General features: G+C 44.7%; 1 protein-coding gene across 1 annotated transcript in view; it reads left to right on the top strand.

Moving 5' to 3' along the window:
- Nucleotides 1-11,657, top strand: part of SERPINB5 (serpin family B member 5) — a 21,532-nt gene extending 9,875 nt beyond the window's left edge. The window contains exons 3-7 of the mRNA XM_081801059.1: nt 85-222; nt 2,099-2,216; nt 4,407-4,549; nt 7,342-7,509; nt 10,074-11,657. Coding sequence (XP_081657185.1) covers nt 85-222; nt 2,099-2,216; nt 4,407-4,549; nt 7,342-7,509; nt 10,074-10,466 — 960 coding nt within the window. The 3' untranslated portion in view covers nt 10,467-11,657. The remainder of the gene's footprint in view (nt 1-84; nt 223-2,098; nt 2,217-4,406; nt 4,550-7,341; nt 7,510-10,073) is intronic.
- The last annotated feature ends 4,951 nt before the right edge of the window (nt 11,658-16,608 follow it).

Genomic DNA, 16,608 nt, shown 5'->3' with positions numbered 1-16,608 from the left:
CCCCCCCCCCCCCCCCCCCCCCCGTAGCCACTGCAGTGGAAAGAGGCAATGCTTCCTGGGTAATGCATTTTTTTCTCTTCACAGGTCCTTCATTTTGAAAATATCAAAGACGTACCCTTTGGATTTCAAACAGTAACATCGGATGTGAACAAACTTAGTTCCTTTTACTCACTGAAACTAATCAAACGGCTCTATGTAGACAAATCTCTGAATCCTTCTACAGTAAGTGGGTTAAAGCAAGTAGCATCATTCACCTTTTTATCAGGAGGGACATTTTCACATGGTTAGACCCACAACTTTGTTGTCAGTGAAATTCACTTCTAGGATGCTCGTTTATGATTTCAGGCTTATCAAAAATAAATCAGTCCTAATGGAGAATGTGGGGGGTTTCCTAATCAGATAGGTGGGTCACCAAATGTGGGGCAACCCAATCGGGTATAAGCTGGCAGCTTGGGTGGTGAAAGCATTCACACAAGGCGGAACAAAGGAGATAGAAGTTTATTGAATACACCGCAAGGGAGTGGCGGGCAGGACAGCAAGGAAGAGACTGTCTGCCATGAGGCAGTGGTTGGGGGCTGTAGTTAAGGGGCAGGTGAGGAGGTATGGAATGTACGGAATTTACCTCTTGTGGGTACCTGAGGTGGGTGTAAGTAACCCATGGGTTAGCTAGGGCTTGTGGATATTTTGAGGGGAGGTCGCCTAATGGGGCTGTTTTTATTCAGCCAGGGAGTAGGGGCTCCCGGCGGGCCCTTCTACCTTTCCCAGGCTTCCATTGCTCAAGTTGACTGTCTAAAAGCGACCTCTATGGGGAGGCTGCAAATAGCGGGAGTCACATCTAGCTAGAATTGCATTGCAGTCACATTATGGCTCAAAATACAGAGAAGCTTGTGGGTTTCCCTTTTTCCTCTCAAACACACCTTCATCTCACCCTTCCTCCTAGCTTCCTCACTGAGAGGAATAGAGAATGGGGGTATTAACTCTTTAGTCAATGTATCTCTGTAGATGCAAGACAGCTCATGAGTTAAACCTCTTTCTCCTTAAATAGCAGGACCTGTGGCCTGGGTCAACATTTTAAATTCTCTACCTCATTTGTTCATGCACACAATATTCTCTTGATGTTTCTCAAAATCAATAAGAAAAAAAGCAACTGCATGAACTAGTTACAAATTGATTTTGTTTGCTTTCCTAGGCTGGTCATGTGGGCATCTATCCAAGGTAGCTCTAGGTATTTAATTTCAGCTGTTTCTTGAAGGAATTATATAAAGTACACTGTAGTATCCTTCCATTTGACCCCAGAGTATATCATAATTTTTTAAAAATCTGTATTTAAAAAACAAAGCCAACATCTTTGACGGCTACATAGAGGTTCTTTCTCCACTTTAGTAATATAGAGTTGATTCCATTTGTGTTTACATGATCAGAATTGCAAGCTTTCCACATCTAAAAGGTAGACTTCCAGTTAAATATTTTACCATAGTTTTACTACTTTATGCTGTACCGTTTGTTTTTCTAGTCGAGATCTTTTTTTTTTTTTTTAAAGATTTTTATTTATTTATTTGAAGAGAGACAGAGATAGTGACAGAGATAGCAAGAGAGGGGAGGAGAGGGAGAAGCAGATTCCCCTCTGAGCAGGGAGCCTGATGCAGGGTTCATTCCCAGGACCCTGGGATCATGACCTGAGCTGAAGGCAGATGCTTAACTGACTGAGCCACCCAGGCGCCCCCATTTCTTCTATTCTAGGATATATATATACATATATATATAAAATGCACATTTTAATGTTTCTAAGTTGGAATTCATATTATAATTATTGCATACATTTAATGTAGTGTTTCTTTTTTTCCCCCAAAGCTGCTACTACGTTGATGGAGGCATTTAATAATTGATATTCCTTAGAATTGAAGAAATGAAACACTTCAGACAAAGAACATTCATTGATTTCCCCAGGAAGTTTCCATTTGTACAGTGTTACTGATTTTGAAAGGGTATTCACCAACCTGGACACTTACAAATCCTTTAGTTAGAATCATGGAAGGTCGCAATGGCCTGACTATGGACTTTAGGTACTTTGTGATTTTAAGAACTGGATGTTTTTCAGGAGTTCATCAGTTCTACGAAGAGACCCTACGCAAAGGAAATGGAAACCGTTGACTTCAAAGATAAATTGGAAGAAACAAAAGGTCAGATCAACCAGTCAATCAAGGATCTCACGGATGGCAAGTATCCTTTCCTTACTTGGACCCTGTCTTCTCATGAATCTTTCTGCTAAGCATAAACTGGAACATCCGGAGGCTTCCTCGGATGTTTTCAGTAGACAAGCTAAATTCTTGCCCTTCCAGCCATTTCAAACATGCGGATGGATTCCTGGGCATGTCCAACATCATCTTACACTTGGCAGGAATTCGTGGTGCTTCAGTTTCTTTTTTCTTTTTAAATTTTTAAAATGTGTTTTTATTTATTTATTTATTTATTTATTTATTTATTTTTGGTGTTTCCGTTTCCATCCGCCTTGCTGTGCTCCCCAGTGAGCTGTCAGCCTCCACATGCCTGCTCCCAGCTATGTCTCTAACAGAGGGTGGCTTCCGGCAAGTCACTGGCCGCTTTCTCAATCTGGAAATGAAGGGTTTGGGCTTTACCTTGGTCTCTGAGGCCACCTTCAGTTCCGCTGCTGCGGTCTGGGGAGGGACACGCTTCTCAGGCAAGGGAGACTCGCTTCCTGTGGGAGTGGCCAGAGGGAGCCTGTCTTGGTGCTGACTCAGGAATGCCAGAGTCCTCGCAGCAACTGCAGAGTGAGACCCTGGAGAGGCCTTGGTCTTGGAGTCCTTCAAAACCTGGATTCAAATCCAGATGCTGCCACTTTGAACTGAGTTCCTTGGGTAGGGAGCCTCAGTTTACTGACCTGTAAAATGCGGCATGTGTTACCTGATTAATTTTTACATGGTGGTTGTGAGGATCAAGTTCGATCTATAGGGTAACAAACAATGTATGATAGCTATGCATGCACACACACGGATGTATACATATGTATAGATCTGATATTGAAATGATGCTTCTTTGCCTTCATATGTAAAGAAAAAACTGGTAAAATTAACACCAGGTTAAGCACAGTTTAAAGATTTATAAGCAAAAAGCAGTTGCTGTTTAAACTGCTGTGTAACAGTTTTGCTTCTAGAATTGCCAGATAATTGTATTTTCTCTATAAGGGCCTTTAAAAAAATCTTCATGAACTTAAGATTTTACTGGAGACGGTAGGTTATTGAAAAGTCCTCCAAATTTAGAGTCAGAAGCTCAAGATTTAAGTTGAAACGACCACCTACTGGCTCCCCTCCTTGTCTGGTCTACCAGTTCCTTCCTTAACATGATTAGTATTCAACCCGTCATGTAACATTGGCAAGACTGGTTACATGAGTTCAGTGCAAGATGCAAACGCAGGGTCCTTTATTAAAAAACGTATTAAGAACTTCAATGTGGTGACAGAGGAGCAGGAAACCAGAACAGGGCCCTGCACACGCATGTCACAGGTCTGTGGAGTGGGCCCTGAGCCACAGTGGGAACATCCTGGGGATTAGGTAAATGAAAATCCCTTGGAAAAAACGTCAGTGTTATTCACATGTGAGGCCTTCGTTTTATGAAGGCATTATCCTCAGGGAGCTGTTGGGGCTGCTGGGGACTGGATCTCTGCAGCAATGACCCTGCTGACTTTGATGCTAGCGGGCGTCTGTGCCAGGGCCCTCTGGGGAGGGCGAGCCCAGCTATAGGGTCAAGAGCACAGTGCAGTCCTGCACAAACAAGCATTCCAGCCCAGTGAACCAGGAAGGCTGCTCGGCCTCCCCGAGCCCCAGGTTCCTTAAGTATAAAATGGGGATAACGATCTTGGCCTTCCAGGATCACTGTGAGGTAGTGCACGGGAAAAGGTTAAAATTACACTCGTGCATTTTCATTCCAGAGCACAGGCTGTGGAGTCCGAAAGACTCAGCTCTGAATCCTGAATCCGACCTTGCTCATGTGTCATCTTGGGCCAGTGACTTCACCACCACATCTCAGCTTCCTCATCTGTAAAATGGGGAGAAATACATGACACCCTGCCTAGGAAACCTCTAGCATGCTAGCTGGCACAGGATAGACATTTGAAAGTGGTAGCTCATGGGTCTCTTCTTCCTGTTCTTCCTTTCTTTTTCCTCCCTTCCCCTCTGCTCTCTCCCTGCTAGGTCTCTTTGCTAAGTGCTCCTGTGGCAAGAGGGAGGGGGAGAAAGAAACCCTTCTGAAAGGAGGCATGTGGGCTATCAAACCTTGGGCGGGTGGCTCCAACAGTGATAAATACCCCGCGAGCGGACGTGCGTGTGGAGACCGGATGTGGTTTGGAAGAATGACAGGTGCAATCTGGGGTTTCCTATAATTGTTTGCAGGCCGCTTTGAGAACATCTTGGCTGACAACAGTGTCACTGACCAGACCAAAATCCTTGTGGTTAATGCTGCCTACTTCATTGGGAAGTGGATGAAGAAATTTCCTGAATCCGAGACCAAAGAATGCCCATTCAGAATCAACAAGGTATGGGGAGGAGAGCAGCATGTCAGAGGCTCCCAACTATCGATCTGAAAAATTAGAGCAACACACGGGACCATAGGGACTCAGTCCAGTGAGGAAAATTGAGGCACGGGAGGTAGGTAGTGTGCCTATCCTGAGACTAACGGCTGGGAGGAAGGTGGTAGACAGAGAACCATAATCCAGAGACTCGCTCTCTTTTCCAGAATGGTTAGATTGTTTTGCTGGTGGTTGGCTCTCCTCCCTGGAAAGGGCTGGCAGAGGGGCCCTAAGTTATGTGTAAGCAAAACCCGAAACAGTTTGTTAATGGTGTCTGTCCTAGCGGCCGCAGGGCAAGCCCGGGACCAGATCCATACCTGGTGATAGTCAGGAGTGCAGTGTGGGCTTTGGCACCGAGCGCCCCAGACGTGTAATTTTTGCATCTAGCAAAGTGTGAAAGGGCGGAAAGAAGGAGGAATGTGTGCTACTCCCTTACTGTGACTCAAGTCATAAAGGTGGGTCATGTCAGATCCTGGAGACTCTAGGAAGAGAATTAATAAGGATTTGAAATGTCATTGATCTTGCCGTGTTTCATCTAACCAAGCAGTAAAATACTGCTCAAGCCTGCGTGGGGATCCGCCCTCCTTTTGAAAGCAAACTTTTCTTTTGTTTCCTTTGCTTTGCTTTTATAGCCCCTGAACTTTTCCACTGATGTTACTGAACTTTTCCCTCAGTCCCATGGTGTTTCCTTTAAGGGTAGACTAAGTTGATGAAGTTTTATTATTAAAAGTTTAGTATAGTGCCTATTCAGACAAGGTGAATTCACACACACACATACACATACACATTTCTTGGAATAGTCTTTATTTAGTCCGGTGTTCAGAAGATACGTCTCTTGATTTCAAGAGATGGGATTATTGTATATCCATATTCTGTGCTGATAAGTGAAATCGATGATGGTTTTTGGTGGCCACGACTATATGCAAATTCATATGACTAGCAGTCTAACTTGATGGAGATTTTTAGACAAATCTATGTCTTCTTTAAGAGAAATAAATGGAAGAACCAGCAGTTAATTTCAAAAGTAGTATGTTTTTCTCTCACAGTTATGTTTCTGGTTGTACATAGACTCGAAGTCTTTAGTTATCTATCAACCAAATATTTAGTGAGCAACTACTACGTGCTGGGATATACCAAGATAATAAGACATGGTTTCTGCTTTGACAGAAGTAGTCGAGTTGGGGTGGGGGGTGGAAAGACACCCACATAGATAAATATTCTAACCATGTGACAAGTATTGAAATAGAGGTGTTACAAAAAGTAAAATATGGTCTAGCTTTGCTTGAGAGGGGTGTCGGGGGAAATTTAGTTTACTGTTTGAAGATCCCAGATAAAAATTTTACTGCTATATCATCCCCTAGACCTGCTATGAAGTTTGAAATCTCCCCTAAACAAGATTTAGTTAATAGGCAAATATCCCATGGGAGGTGTAGATTGAAATAAGAAGTCACCCTAAATTACGATCAGTCTCTTGCTTTTGAGTATGAACTAATTTTCCTTCAGGAAATCAGTGTCTTTGTAGTAGAGACCCAAAGTCAAGTATTAATGGGGACAGAGAGAAGAAAGGACCTGGAGAGAAAAGCTTGGGCACTAAGGCCCTTTTCTGAGACGTGATGAAGGCAGTGGAACCAGAAGTGACTTCAAGAAAATTCTGTTATTTAATATTCCCATTTAAAAAATTACGAAATATTTCAAGCATACAGAAAACCATAGAAAATATTAAAACAAACACCGATGTACCCAACAACCAGCTTTGTAAATCTTTATATTTTACCTTATTTCAGATATTTTAAAGAAAAAAATATAGCAACAGATATACTGTCCCGTGCAGCCCCACCCTCTCCTGTGTCTTTCTCTCTTCCTCCCCAGAGGTAGCAGTCGTTCTGAAATGTCCAATTCCCTCATTTTACTGGCAGGGAAACTGAGGCCCAGAGAAGTTAAGTGACTGCGCAAGATCAGGGCATCTGTTTATGTCGCGTTTGAGGCTAAAACCCGAGGTTCTTTTTTTTTTTTTTAAGATTTTATTTATTTATTTGACAGAGAGACACAGCGAGAGAGGGAACACAAGCTGGGGGAGTGGGAGAGGGAGAAGCAGGCTTCCCGCCGAGCAGGGAGCCCGATGTGGGGCTCAATCCCAGGACCCTGGGATCATGACCTGAGCCGAAGGCAGACGCTTAACGACTGAGCCACCCAGGCGCCCCTAAAACCCGAGGTTCTTAACTCTAACCCAGACTCTTCATCTGCTCCGATCCCAGTAGGTTTGCCGTACAGGAAGAGGGTAACAAAACCAAAGGATAACAGGACAAAACAAATATGATGTTTGTCCTGCTACATGCTGAGTGTTCTCTATTACGTGTTCTAGCAGAAAAAGTTGCATAAGGAGATGCGTGGTTTGCACTAGAACTTACTTTCAAGTCAGCTCCACCAGGGATGGCTTAAGGAGCTTGTAATTATGAGCATCTATAAAGACTGAGTCAAAGTTTCGCTATGTTTTCAGTCATACTGCCTTATTTTTAATGTTTAATATAAGCAAGTTTAGTATGTCTAGTTCCTGAAATAGATTGGAATTATGAGGCATGTGAGTAACTGTTCAAAGGAAGTCATAAACTCTTCAGGGGCTAGTCTGTGATGGTTTGGGTCCAGATGCAGGACTGCGCCATTATGGCCTGAAACTATAACGAGAACAAATGTCTGTGTATATTTATGGTTGTGCTTGTAACTTGAAAAACAAGCGGTCAAAATTTCTTCTCCTCTTACAGACGGACACCAAACCAGTGCAGATGATGAGTATGGAGGCCACGCTCTGTATGGGCAACGTCGATGGTATCAATTGTAAGATCATAGAGCTTCCCTTTCAAAATAAGCACCTCAGCATGCTCATTCTGCTACCCAGTGACGTGGAGGATGAGTCCACGGGCCTGGAGAAGGTGAGGAGGGAGGCGGGGTTCAACACAAAGGTGCCGCCTGCCATGCCACGAAGTTGTGTGGCCAGCACTGTGTGCGACCGTGACAAGGGTCTTGCAGTCCTTTCCGGGTCTTTCTGTTTAATAGGAAAACAGCCAGCATTTACTTGGCACTTGCGAGGAGCCAGGACCTGTGAGGTCCCACGTGCTCCTTGTCACTGGTTTCTCGCAACAGCCCTATCCGTGCATTGGAAACTATCACTGTGTTCTTGTTGACTGGGGAAACTGAGGCACAGCAGGGGAGGTGACTGGTCCGTGGTCACCTAAGTTGTCAGTGGCATGTAGAATCAGAATTTGAGCCCAGGCAGTTGGAATCTGTGTTCTTAATCTAGCCTCGGGTACCTATTACTAGCATCTTGCATTAGTGCGGTACGTTTGTTACAGCCGATGAGCCAGTTATCAGCACATTGTCATAGAGTCCACAGCTTGCTTTAGGGTTCACTCTTTGTGTGGCACATGCTATGGGTTTTGAAAAGCCCTTTTAATGCATACACGTATATAAGATTTTATTATGCTTCATCTTTTCTGTAGGTTATTAGAGGCTCGGGGTTTAACTAGAGGCTCATCTGCTTGTGAATGGTGCTTTAGCTTCCTGTCTGCTCTGGCAGACCCATCCAGCCATGCCCTGGCCACCTGCTCCCCCCCTTGGCCCTCACTCCCCAGCTTCCCTAGTTCCCCTCCACCTGGGTCTCGGCCCTTAGCCAGGGAGAAGGATGGGCTCTTTGAGGAACCCAGAGATCACCTGCTTCATTGCATGCCTCAGTTACTCCCTGACTTTCCCGGGGATGATCTAGGTGTAAGTCAGTCTCCATCCCACTTGCTACTTTAATGATGGTTACATTCTCTCCATCGCCGGCCTTCATTGCTCTTTTATTCACTGCTCTTTCTCACTCCACTCCATGCCTTGGTCTCTTTTCTCCTTGGTCCTTGCACTTTCCCTTATGGGAAATACCCTCATACCAAACTTTGCCTGATTACAGTATAGAATGGAAGAAACTGATCTCTTGGGTCTCAGGAAAATGCAAGAACACGTGTAGCGTTGGTCTCCTGCGGCTGCCATAATAAAATACCACAAACTCAGGGGCTTAAACAACAGGAATTTATTCTCTCACAGTTCCAGAGGCTAGAAATCTGAGCTCACGGTGTTGGTTCCTGCTGGGGGCTGTGAGGGAGACTCTGTCCTCTGCCTCTCCCTCAGCTTCTGGAGATAGGCTGGCACTCTTTGGCCTTCCTTGGCCTGGAGATGCATCACTTCAATTTTTGCCTCTGTGTTCACATGGCTTTCTCCCTGTGTGTGTGCATCTGTGTCTGAAATTTTCCTTTTTATAAAGACACTGGTCATATTAGGTTAGGGCCCACCCTAATGACCTCATCTGAATGACACCCACAAGGATGCTGTTCCCACATAAGGTCACATTCGAAGGCAGTGTGAGTTAGGACTTCAACATATGAATTGATTTTGGGGTGGGAGTACAATTTGACACATAACACATATATAATGGAAGAAAAAAAGCGCTTTTTTCCCTCTGAGTAGTCTTTTTGAGTTAGGGATGAATTTTCTTCCCTCTCTTCATTCCCAGATAATAAGCGGGCAAGAGAATATACCTTTTGGTAGCTTTTGGCTCAAAAATTCTAGTTACTTATGGCAATCTTTTGGTCTGAATAATTTGTTGTAAATGAAACAGTAATCATTGAAAACATAATCATTGTAGATTAACAAGAGAATCCAAGGGGACCCTCCCCCACTAAAAACAAAACAAACAAACAAACTTGTGCCCACTCTGTGACCTTGCTGTGTTATGGACTTTTATGGGGTTTCAGGTGAGTAACTTCAGTGCGGGGTGACCCCATGATAGTAACAGTCAAGGTACTGTCATTCTCTTTTTGCACATGTTTCTCCGCTAGCCAGTGGGGAGGTTGGCTGGGCAAGGAGCAATCTAAGATTTGCTCAGTGAGGAATTTTATGACTAAACCATTTTATGTGTCATTGCATATCTCTCATTTCTAAAACCACCAACTGAAATGGATGCATTCATCACCTTGGGTCTTCAAGAATGACCGTAGACAGTTCAAGTTCTCATTTGAGAAAGAGCAACTTTAGCTTTAATTTACGTTACTAATTTTGATGCCATACCAAGTACATGAATGTTCCGGATTTCCTGGCAGAGAAGTTAAAATAAGCATTCAAGAAATAGCATGTCTAAAAACCCTTCTCATTTTATGTTTATTTCACTCTTATTTATGCAACATCATCCATGCGTTCATTTCTTCTCTATGGCTTCAAAGAAATGCCCTCAGACATGCAAAGTGACCATTGTTGGAGGGTGGGGTGCTGGGTGGCTGGGTGCATCTTTGGTAAGGAAAACTAGTCACATACCTAAACTACAGGACTGACTCCATGTTCGGTGGCCCATCTGCGCTGCTTCAAAACTGGGTTCACAACGGCACTTTCTGTTTTCAATCAAACAGGGTCTTTTACAACTGGGAATAATAAAAAAAAGTAATTTCCTCTCCTTTGGGTCCTTCAGGTTGAACAACAGCTCAACTCAGAGACACTCTTGCAGTGGACCAATCCCAGCACCATGGCCAATGCCAAAGTCAAACTCTCCATTCCAAAATTTAAGGTGGAAAAGCTTGTTGATCCCAAAGCTAGTCTGGAAAACCTAGGGCTGAAAAATATCTTTAATGAGAATACATCTGATTTCTCTGGAATGTCAGAGACCAAGGGAGTGGCCCTCTCCAATGTTATTCACAGAGTGTGCTTAGAGATAACGGAAGATGGTGGGGATTCCATAGAGGTGCCAGGATCGCGAATCCTGCAACACAAGGATGAATTCAATGCCGACCACCCATTTATTTACATCATCAGGCACAACAAAACGCGAAACATCATTTTCTTTGGCAAGTTCTGTTCTCCTTAAGTGGCAGAGCCCAGGTTAAGTCCCACCTGACTTTTCTGTAAACTCTGCATCCAAAGAATCACCTTCTAAATACAATAATTGTTAATATTGCTGGATCAGGAAGTAGCTGGTACTTGACATGTGTAACCCTCACACTAATAGGCTCTTCTTTTCCAATCCTTTCTTTTATTCTCCCCACCCCTGCCCCCCGCCATAAACTACAATGCTTTTAATGAAAAGGAGTTACAGTAGATGAAAAATATGTATTCATTACTTGCCAAATTATCTCCCAACTCTGTGACTTTTTGGGATTTTAGAAAGCTAACATGTTGCACATACTATATGTTATGGAAGGAACTCCATTGAGAGAGTCTGGGGCAGAACCCTGTAAATCAACACTTTCATATTTCTGCCGCAAAACAGAATATTCACACAAATTGGATAAGGACTCTGAGTAGCCCATAATAAATGTCAGGTTTTACTGCCAAATGAGTGTGCCACCCGCTTATGAAGAAGCTTTTGGTTTTCAGACCTTTTTGAAATTTTGGAAGGTTGGAGAGGGCATTGCAGACCCGTAGTAGTGGAAGTGCAGCACCTCGAGGGGAGGTTAGATTTTATTAAAAATCCACTTTCACTTTCGACAGAACACGCACGTGGTCACTTGGCTGGTGGTAGGTCACTGATGGACAGGGAATGCTGACAGCCTCAACAAGGCTCTGGGTGTCTGATGATCAGGGACTTCAAACACGCGGGGATTTTTAAGGTAGCCGATAAAAGAGTATTTTGAGTGTTGAAGGAACTTGGCTCTTTGTCTAACGTGCTAGTGGGAAAGGGGAAAGGAGCTAATGCCTTTGGAGAGAACAACAGCAATTGGAGTGTTCTCACTGCCTTGACACGTATGTTTCCAGACTTCGGGTTTAGTTATGGTACATAGTTAGTAACTTACATTAATAGTAATTTGTGAAGTTGGTCTGTTACGCTATCTGTGCTGCAGGTACACGGGTTAGCTCACTACCAAAAGAGCACATTTGCTGACGATTTCGTGACATTCCTTCACCCGTCTCTTCTCTGGCATTCATTGTAAATAGGTTCAACTTTCTTCTTGCTCTGAAGGTTCAATATTGAATGTCTTTTATGTCACCGACAATAAAATATTACTGAACTACACGTCTTGTTTTTTTCATGACATTAGATTTACTATTTTGAAATGGAACCAAGCCATCATTTTACAAAAGCATTCCTGTATGTAAGTGTTTTTCGAGGCCACTGATGGAAAATGAAAGGGAGTAAGAATAATTACTGCTCTTATTCCCTTGTCTTCCTTTCTTCCTGCCCACCAGGCTTGCTTCCTCCCCCATTCCCTTTCATCATGGGGGCGGGGGAAAGGACCAGGGGCTGCTGGGATCACTTTCTGCTATGTGTAACTATGCAATTAAATGAGAGGCCTGGCAGGAGTACATGGAACTTTTCTCCAGCAGAAAAGTTTGGGCCTAGCCTCAAAATCTCATTAAGTAAGCTGTAGATGCTCAAAATATTTGTAAGTACATTTTTCTCAATGTACATTTGCTTTCAATCAATTACAGTATCCCTGAACCTAATATCAACATAGCCCTTGTCCTGTCCCTAACCTGTGCTCCAATAGAATGTGTCCCCAGTTGCAGTAATTGCTGAACAGAAAAGGTGACAAATGCTCCCCAATCCCCCAAAAGAAAAAAAAACTTGTGCAGGGTTGCTGGGGTGACCCAAGCCGGGTTTTGCCACTCTTGGCTCATCATCCCCTCTAGGCTACGAAACAGAAAGTAGGGGATAATCACAAAAAGGTTTAGTGAGTATTTAGAGGAGGGAAGGGATTAGTGCCTCTTTAAGTCAAGTGTTCAGGGAGCTTCAAGTGTCTCCTGAAATTTGGAAAGTACTGGAAGTTTTGATTAACTCTTGCCTGGGATACTTTAATCCAGTGGTTTTCAATTAGGGGCAGTTGTGTCCCCTAGGGGACATGATGTTATGGTCAAGAATTCTCAATATTCTACCATGCCCAGAACAGGCCCAGAGCAAAGCATGCCCACGCAACACCAGCCGTGCCAAGGTTGGGAAAGCTGGGACCCTATCCAAAGGACAGAGGCTGGCTGGAGGGGGTCCCTAAGGCAGAGCAGGGAGAAGGGGCTGCAGAGGGCGTGCGGGGAGGGTGCCCGGTGTCAGCTGTAGTGAGACGTGCAGGGAGCCAGGCTTGAGTGTTTTGAGACTCTGCTCAAAATGTCTGCCCAGTGAGGGTGTGCGGTCTCCGAAGAGCCCACGAGAGCATCCCGTGAGAAAGAGGCGGCACTTGGCACTTCTCGAGCTAGATTCCAACTGCACCAGTGAAGCCAGTTCCTTCCCTCCTTCTCTCTCTCCTCCCCTCTCCTCTCTCCCCTTGCCCCACAAGTTGGGTGTTGTAAGGAGTAGCGGAAGAGCAGGGTGGGTAAATGGTGGGGCAGCCCCCTCCACTTCCCTCCCCTGTGGGTTGGCGAGCCCCAACTGGCCCCCAGCGGTGGTGGATGGAGAAGCTTTCAGTCAAAAGAGGATCTGAAGTTCTGACTTTGAAGAATTCTGGGCTTTTTCATTTCTGAAAAGGTCTTTATTAATACATGAAAGTGACTAGAGAGCTGTTAGTCTAGGGCATGTGTTTAGGGGATTTGGTCTAGGGGAGGGGGGTCTAGGTGGCAGATTGGTCTTGAGAAGGCATGGAGAAAGGGCCATTTCCCCGGCACCTGCCCAGCCTGGTTCGCTGATAAACTGCTTACTCACTTAATCATCACAACAACCATATGAGGAGGAAACCACAACGAAGATACTGAGCCTCGGAATGGATGCAAGGGCGCAGAGCTAATGAAAGCTGATGGCTGCAGATTGAGTCCAGAGCTGGAGCTCAGACTTCGATGCAACCATCGTGCCCCTGACAACGGCTGCCGCACGTGCCTGGAAGAATTCCTCTGTCCTCTGTATCTTCTCTATTTTGGAGTTCCCAGATGTTTGTCTTCTCCTGGTGGTCCTTTTCTTGTCAACCCAAATGTGCCTAGAGGTAGCTGGCTCAGTTCGGTACATTCATAGAGCATCTTTTATGGGCCAGGTGTTGTAGGGGCAGGTGCTTTGTGGATGTTACTACATTTGCTTATTCTCCCGATAACCCTGGAGGTACACCCATATATTTTAGGAGGAAGTATGGGCTCAGAGGAATGGGGTAAAGCATCCAAATTGGTGATTAGCAGAGTCTGTCTGCGGCTCTGTCTGACCCCAAAGCCTATACTCCTTCCCCTGTGAATTAGGGCCCTTGGAGCCCTGGGGCAGGCTTGCCCTGGACGGCTTTGCATTCACTCGTGCATCACATGGACCTCAGGCCACACATTGTTGCCCAAGCAATGCCTGTCTCTGTCCTCTAGGAAATCGGAGCAAAACAAAACTTCTTGGTTAGTTCCTGTGCCAATCCCCCACCTGGACTCCAGGGGCAGCAAGGCCTCTTTCCTGCCCTGTGGTGCTGCAGGGGCTAACTGGCAGTCATTGGCAGGCTCGTGTCTCTCTGCGGAGGTGGCTGGGCCTAGAAAGCTGTAGAAAGAAGTGGGATTTCAGAAAGGCCTGGAGCCTTAGTCCAGATGGGGAAAGACAGAGAGAGGGCAGGGATCCCACAAGGGAGAAGCACATGCTCATTGTTTACAGAAGAAGAATGAGGTGCTGCATGCACACGAGGCTCAGAGTGGATGGAACCAGAAGGAAAGAGCACGAGGCCAGATTATGTGGGTGCATCGCGGGCCCTGGCACCAGGGGGCCTGGCGACATCGTTGTCCAGCGCTGTGGGGCTCATGCCAGAGCTGCTTTGCCGTGACCATATATAAAATGGGCAAACAAAAATATAACATATATATTTATATATACACATACTTGGGAAACAGGATTCCTGAGCCATGTGCAAATATTCAGCCAGTTTTCCGACGTGGTTGTCCCGCTCCTCACTATCTTTTATTAGTAATAGTATTACTATTATTATAATTATTACTGTAATTACAATAGTAGTATGTTATAATATAAAATAAAGCTGGTATATTATTACCAGTAGTATTATTATTTAATAATTATTATCAATGCTTATTTTTTCAATTATTACTTGTATCGATCCCCTGCCATTTATGAGCTGGGGACTGGGCTAAGCATGACCTATATTATAATTCAGCTTCCACAACAGTCCTGAGGACCGGCTTGACGTGAAAGGAATTGAGGAGGAAGTATGGGCTCAGAGGAATGGGGTGAAGAAAGACATGAAGAAACTTCTTGAGCAAGTGTGGCTGGTAAACTGTGTTGTGAGGATTAAACCCCCTCCCACTCTCGGACTCTAGAGCCCTCCTGTTAACCTCAGTGCATTGATTCCATTAAAAACTTTTACTTGATGAATTCAATCGTTTACCTTCAAGGGCAGGTTTTGCTCTAGGTTAAAAATGGAATTTCGTGTTCAATGTAAGACAAATGAATGTAGGTAAAGATAAACCTTAGCTGAAGATTTACATAGGAAGCAAACCTTCTAGCAATGTTTACTTTTCAAACATTTCTGGTTAAATGTAATATATTTTTTAAAAAATTCAGAGCTTTTCCCTCAGGGGTGACAGTCACCTGTAGACCCTTTGCTTGCTCTTCACACCAGATCTGAAAGCCTTTCCTGTTGTAGTTTTAGCTCGTAGACCTGGAACTGCTTCTACAGCATTCTTGCCCTCAGCCCCACCCCCCTGCCACAGAGGATTTAGTAGATGGGCGTATCCCTGTTTGAAGGCGTCTGTCCCTGTTCCCATCCTCTGGCCCAACAATAATGGCGCCTCCAGTGTGTGAGGGGATCAAAGTGTGTTACTAATAGTAAATGACTATTCCTGACCCAAGTTCTGGAGCAGAATAAGTAGATGGTGCTGTTCTCCATTAGAGATAAGATAGGGACGGATGTATCCCTAGCACTTCTCACCGCCTTAGAGGAGCCTTGCCAGACCCGTGTAGCCCAGATAGAGCCCTGCCTGTCTTTACCATATGCTCCTTCATGCATCCCCACAAATAGTAAATATTAATACATACTTTGGATTGATGGGAAAAGAGCGTCCGATTGGGCAGGTGATCCGTGTGTTTGAGTTGTTTTGCTGTCTCTCAGAACTAACAAAGCCTTCTTGACTGACTTAAAAAAAAAATCATTCAGTATTTCTGAAATGAGTCTGGAGGATCACTAGTTCTGTGGGGATAAGAAGCTGCTGTGAAAATAGGAATCCATGCTTAAAAAGTCATGAGTAGCTTGTGTTGAACGAAGTTAAACAGGTTCTGCAATACTTTCTAAGCTTTGGAGAGAAAGCCTTGTAACTCTCTGGGGGAGCACATGGGGCCTTGTGTCTTAAACTTATATGACCTCTAAACCTGCTAGTTACACTCTAACTTGGAGGACTATTGTTTCATGGAGCAAGTTTTGGGAAAATAAACTTACCGGGGACATCAAATCGAGGAGAAAATTCCAGATTTGTCAGGTTGCCAGGTGCTGCGAAAAGAGCATTGGCAAGGGGAGGAGGAAGCCCAAATTCCAGCAGCCAAGCCATTCACCCTTTCAAGGGCTCAGGTGCTCCTTGAATATGAGAGACAGCCTTTATCACAGCGATCTCTGAGATTCCCACCGATGGCAGAAATCCCCAGGGCCAAGGCAAATCTTCTCTACCTGAGCCAGTCCTCACTCATCCATCTACGCAGAGCCAACCACCACCTCCATCCTCAAGAGCCCGGTCAAGGGTCTGACTGAGCTGACTCTCCTCCTTGACATTGGGAACTAAGGTTGGCCTTTCCAAAGTGAAGAGGCATGATTGCTATGGCCCCCCAACTTAGGGAGGGGACAGAAACACTTCCATGCTAATTCTCGGACCTCATGTTAGTGGTCAAATGACTCTCCCTCCAGCAGTCCCAGAGAGAAGGTTACTGAGGCAGGTGGAAAATGTTAAGGCAATGAAACCAGCTTCTTCTCCCTGACATGATATATATATATATATATATTTTTTTTTTTCTTTTCTTTTCTGTCTACTTATAACACAGAACTGGTTCTTTTCCTACAGACTACCCAGTCTTTTCCCCTTTATGTGGGTGTCCCCCTACATGAGTGTCCCTGCATGTGGTGGTGTTGGGGGCG

This window comes from Leptonychotes weddellii, chromosome 13 (assembly GCF_054177405.1).
Source record: "Leptonychotes weddellii isolate Sample4059 chromosome 13, ASM5417740v2, whole genome shotgun sequence".
Classification (NCBI taxonomy): Eukaryota; Metazoa; Chordata; class Mammalia; order Carnivora; family Phocidae; genus Leptonychotes; species Leptonychotes weddellii.
Note: the sequence above shows the minus strand (reverse complement) of the source record. Positions and strands in the feature narration are given on the sequence as shown.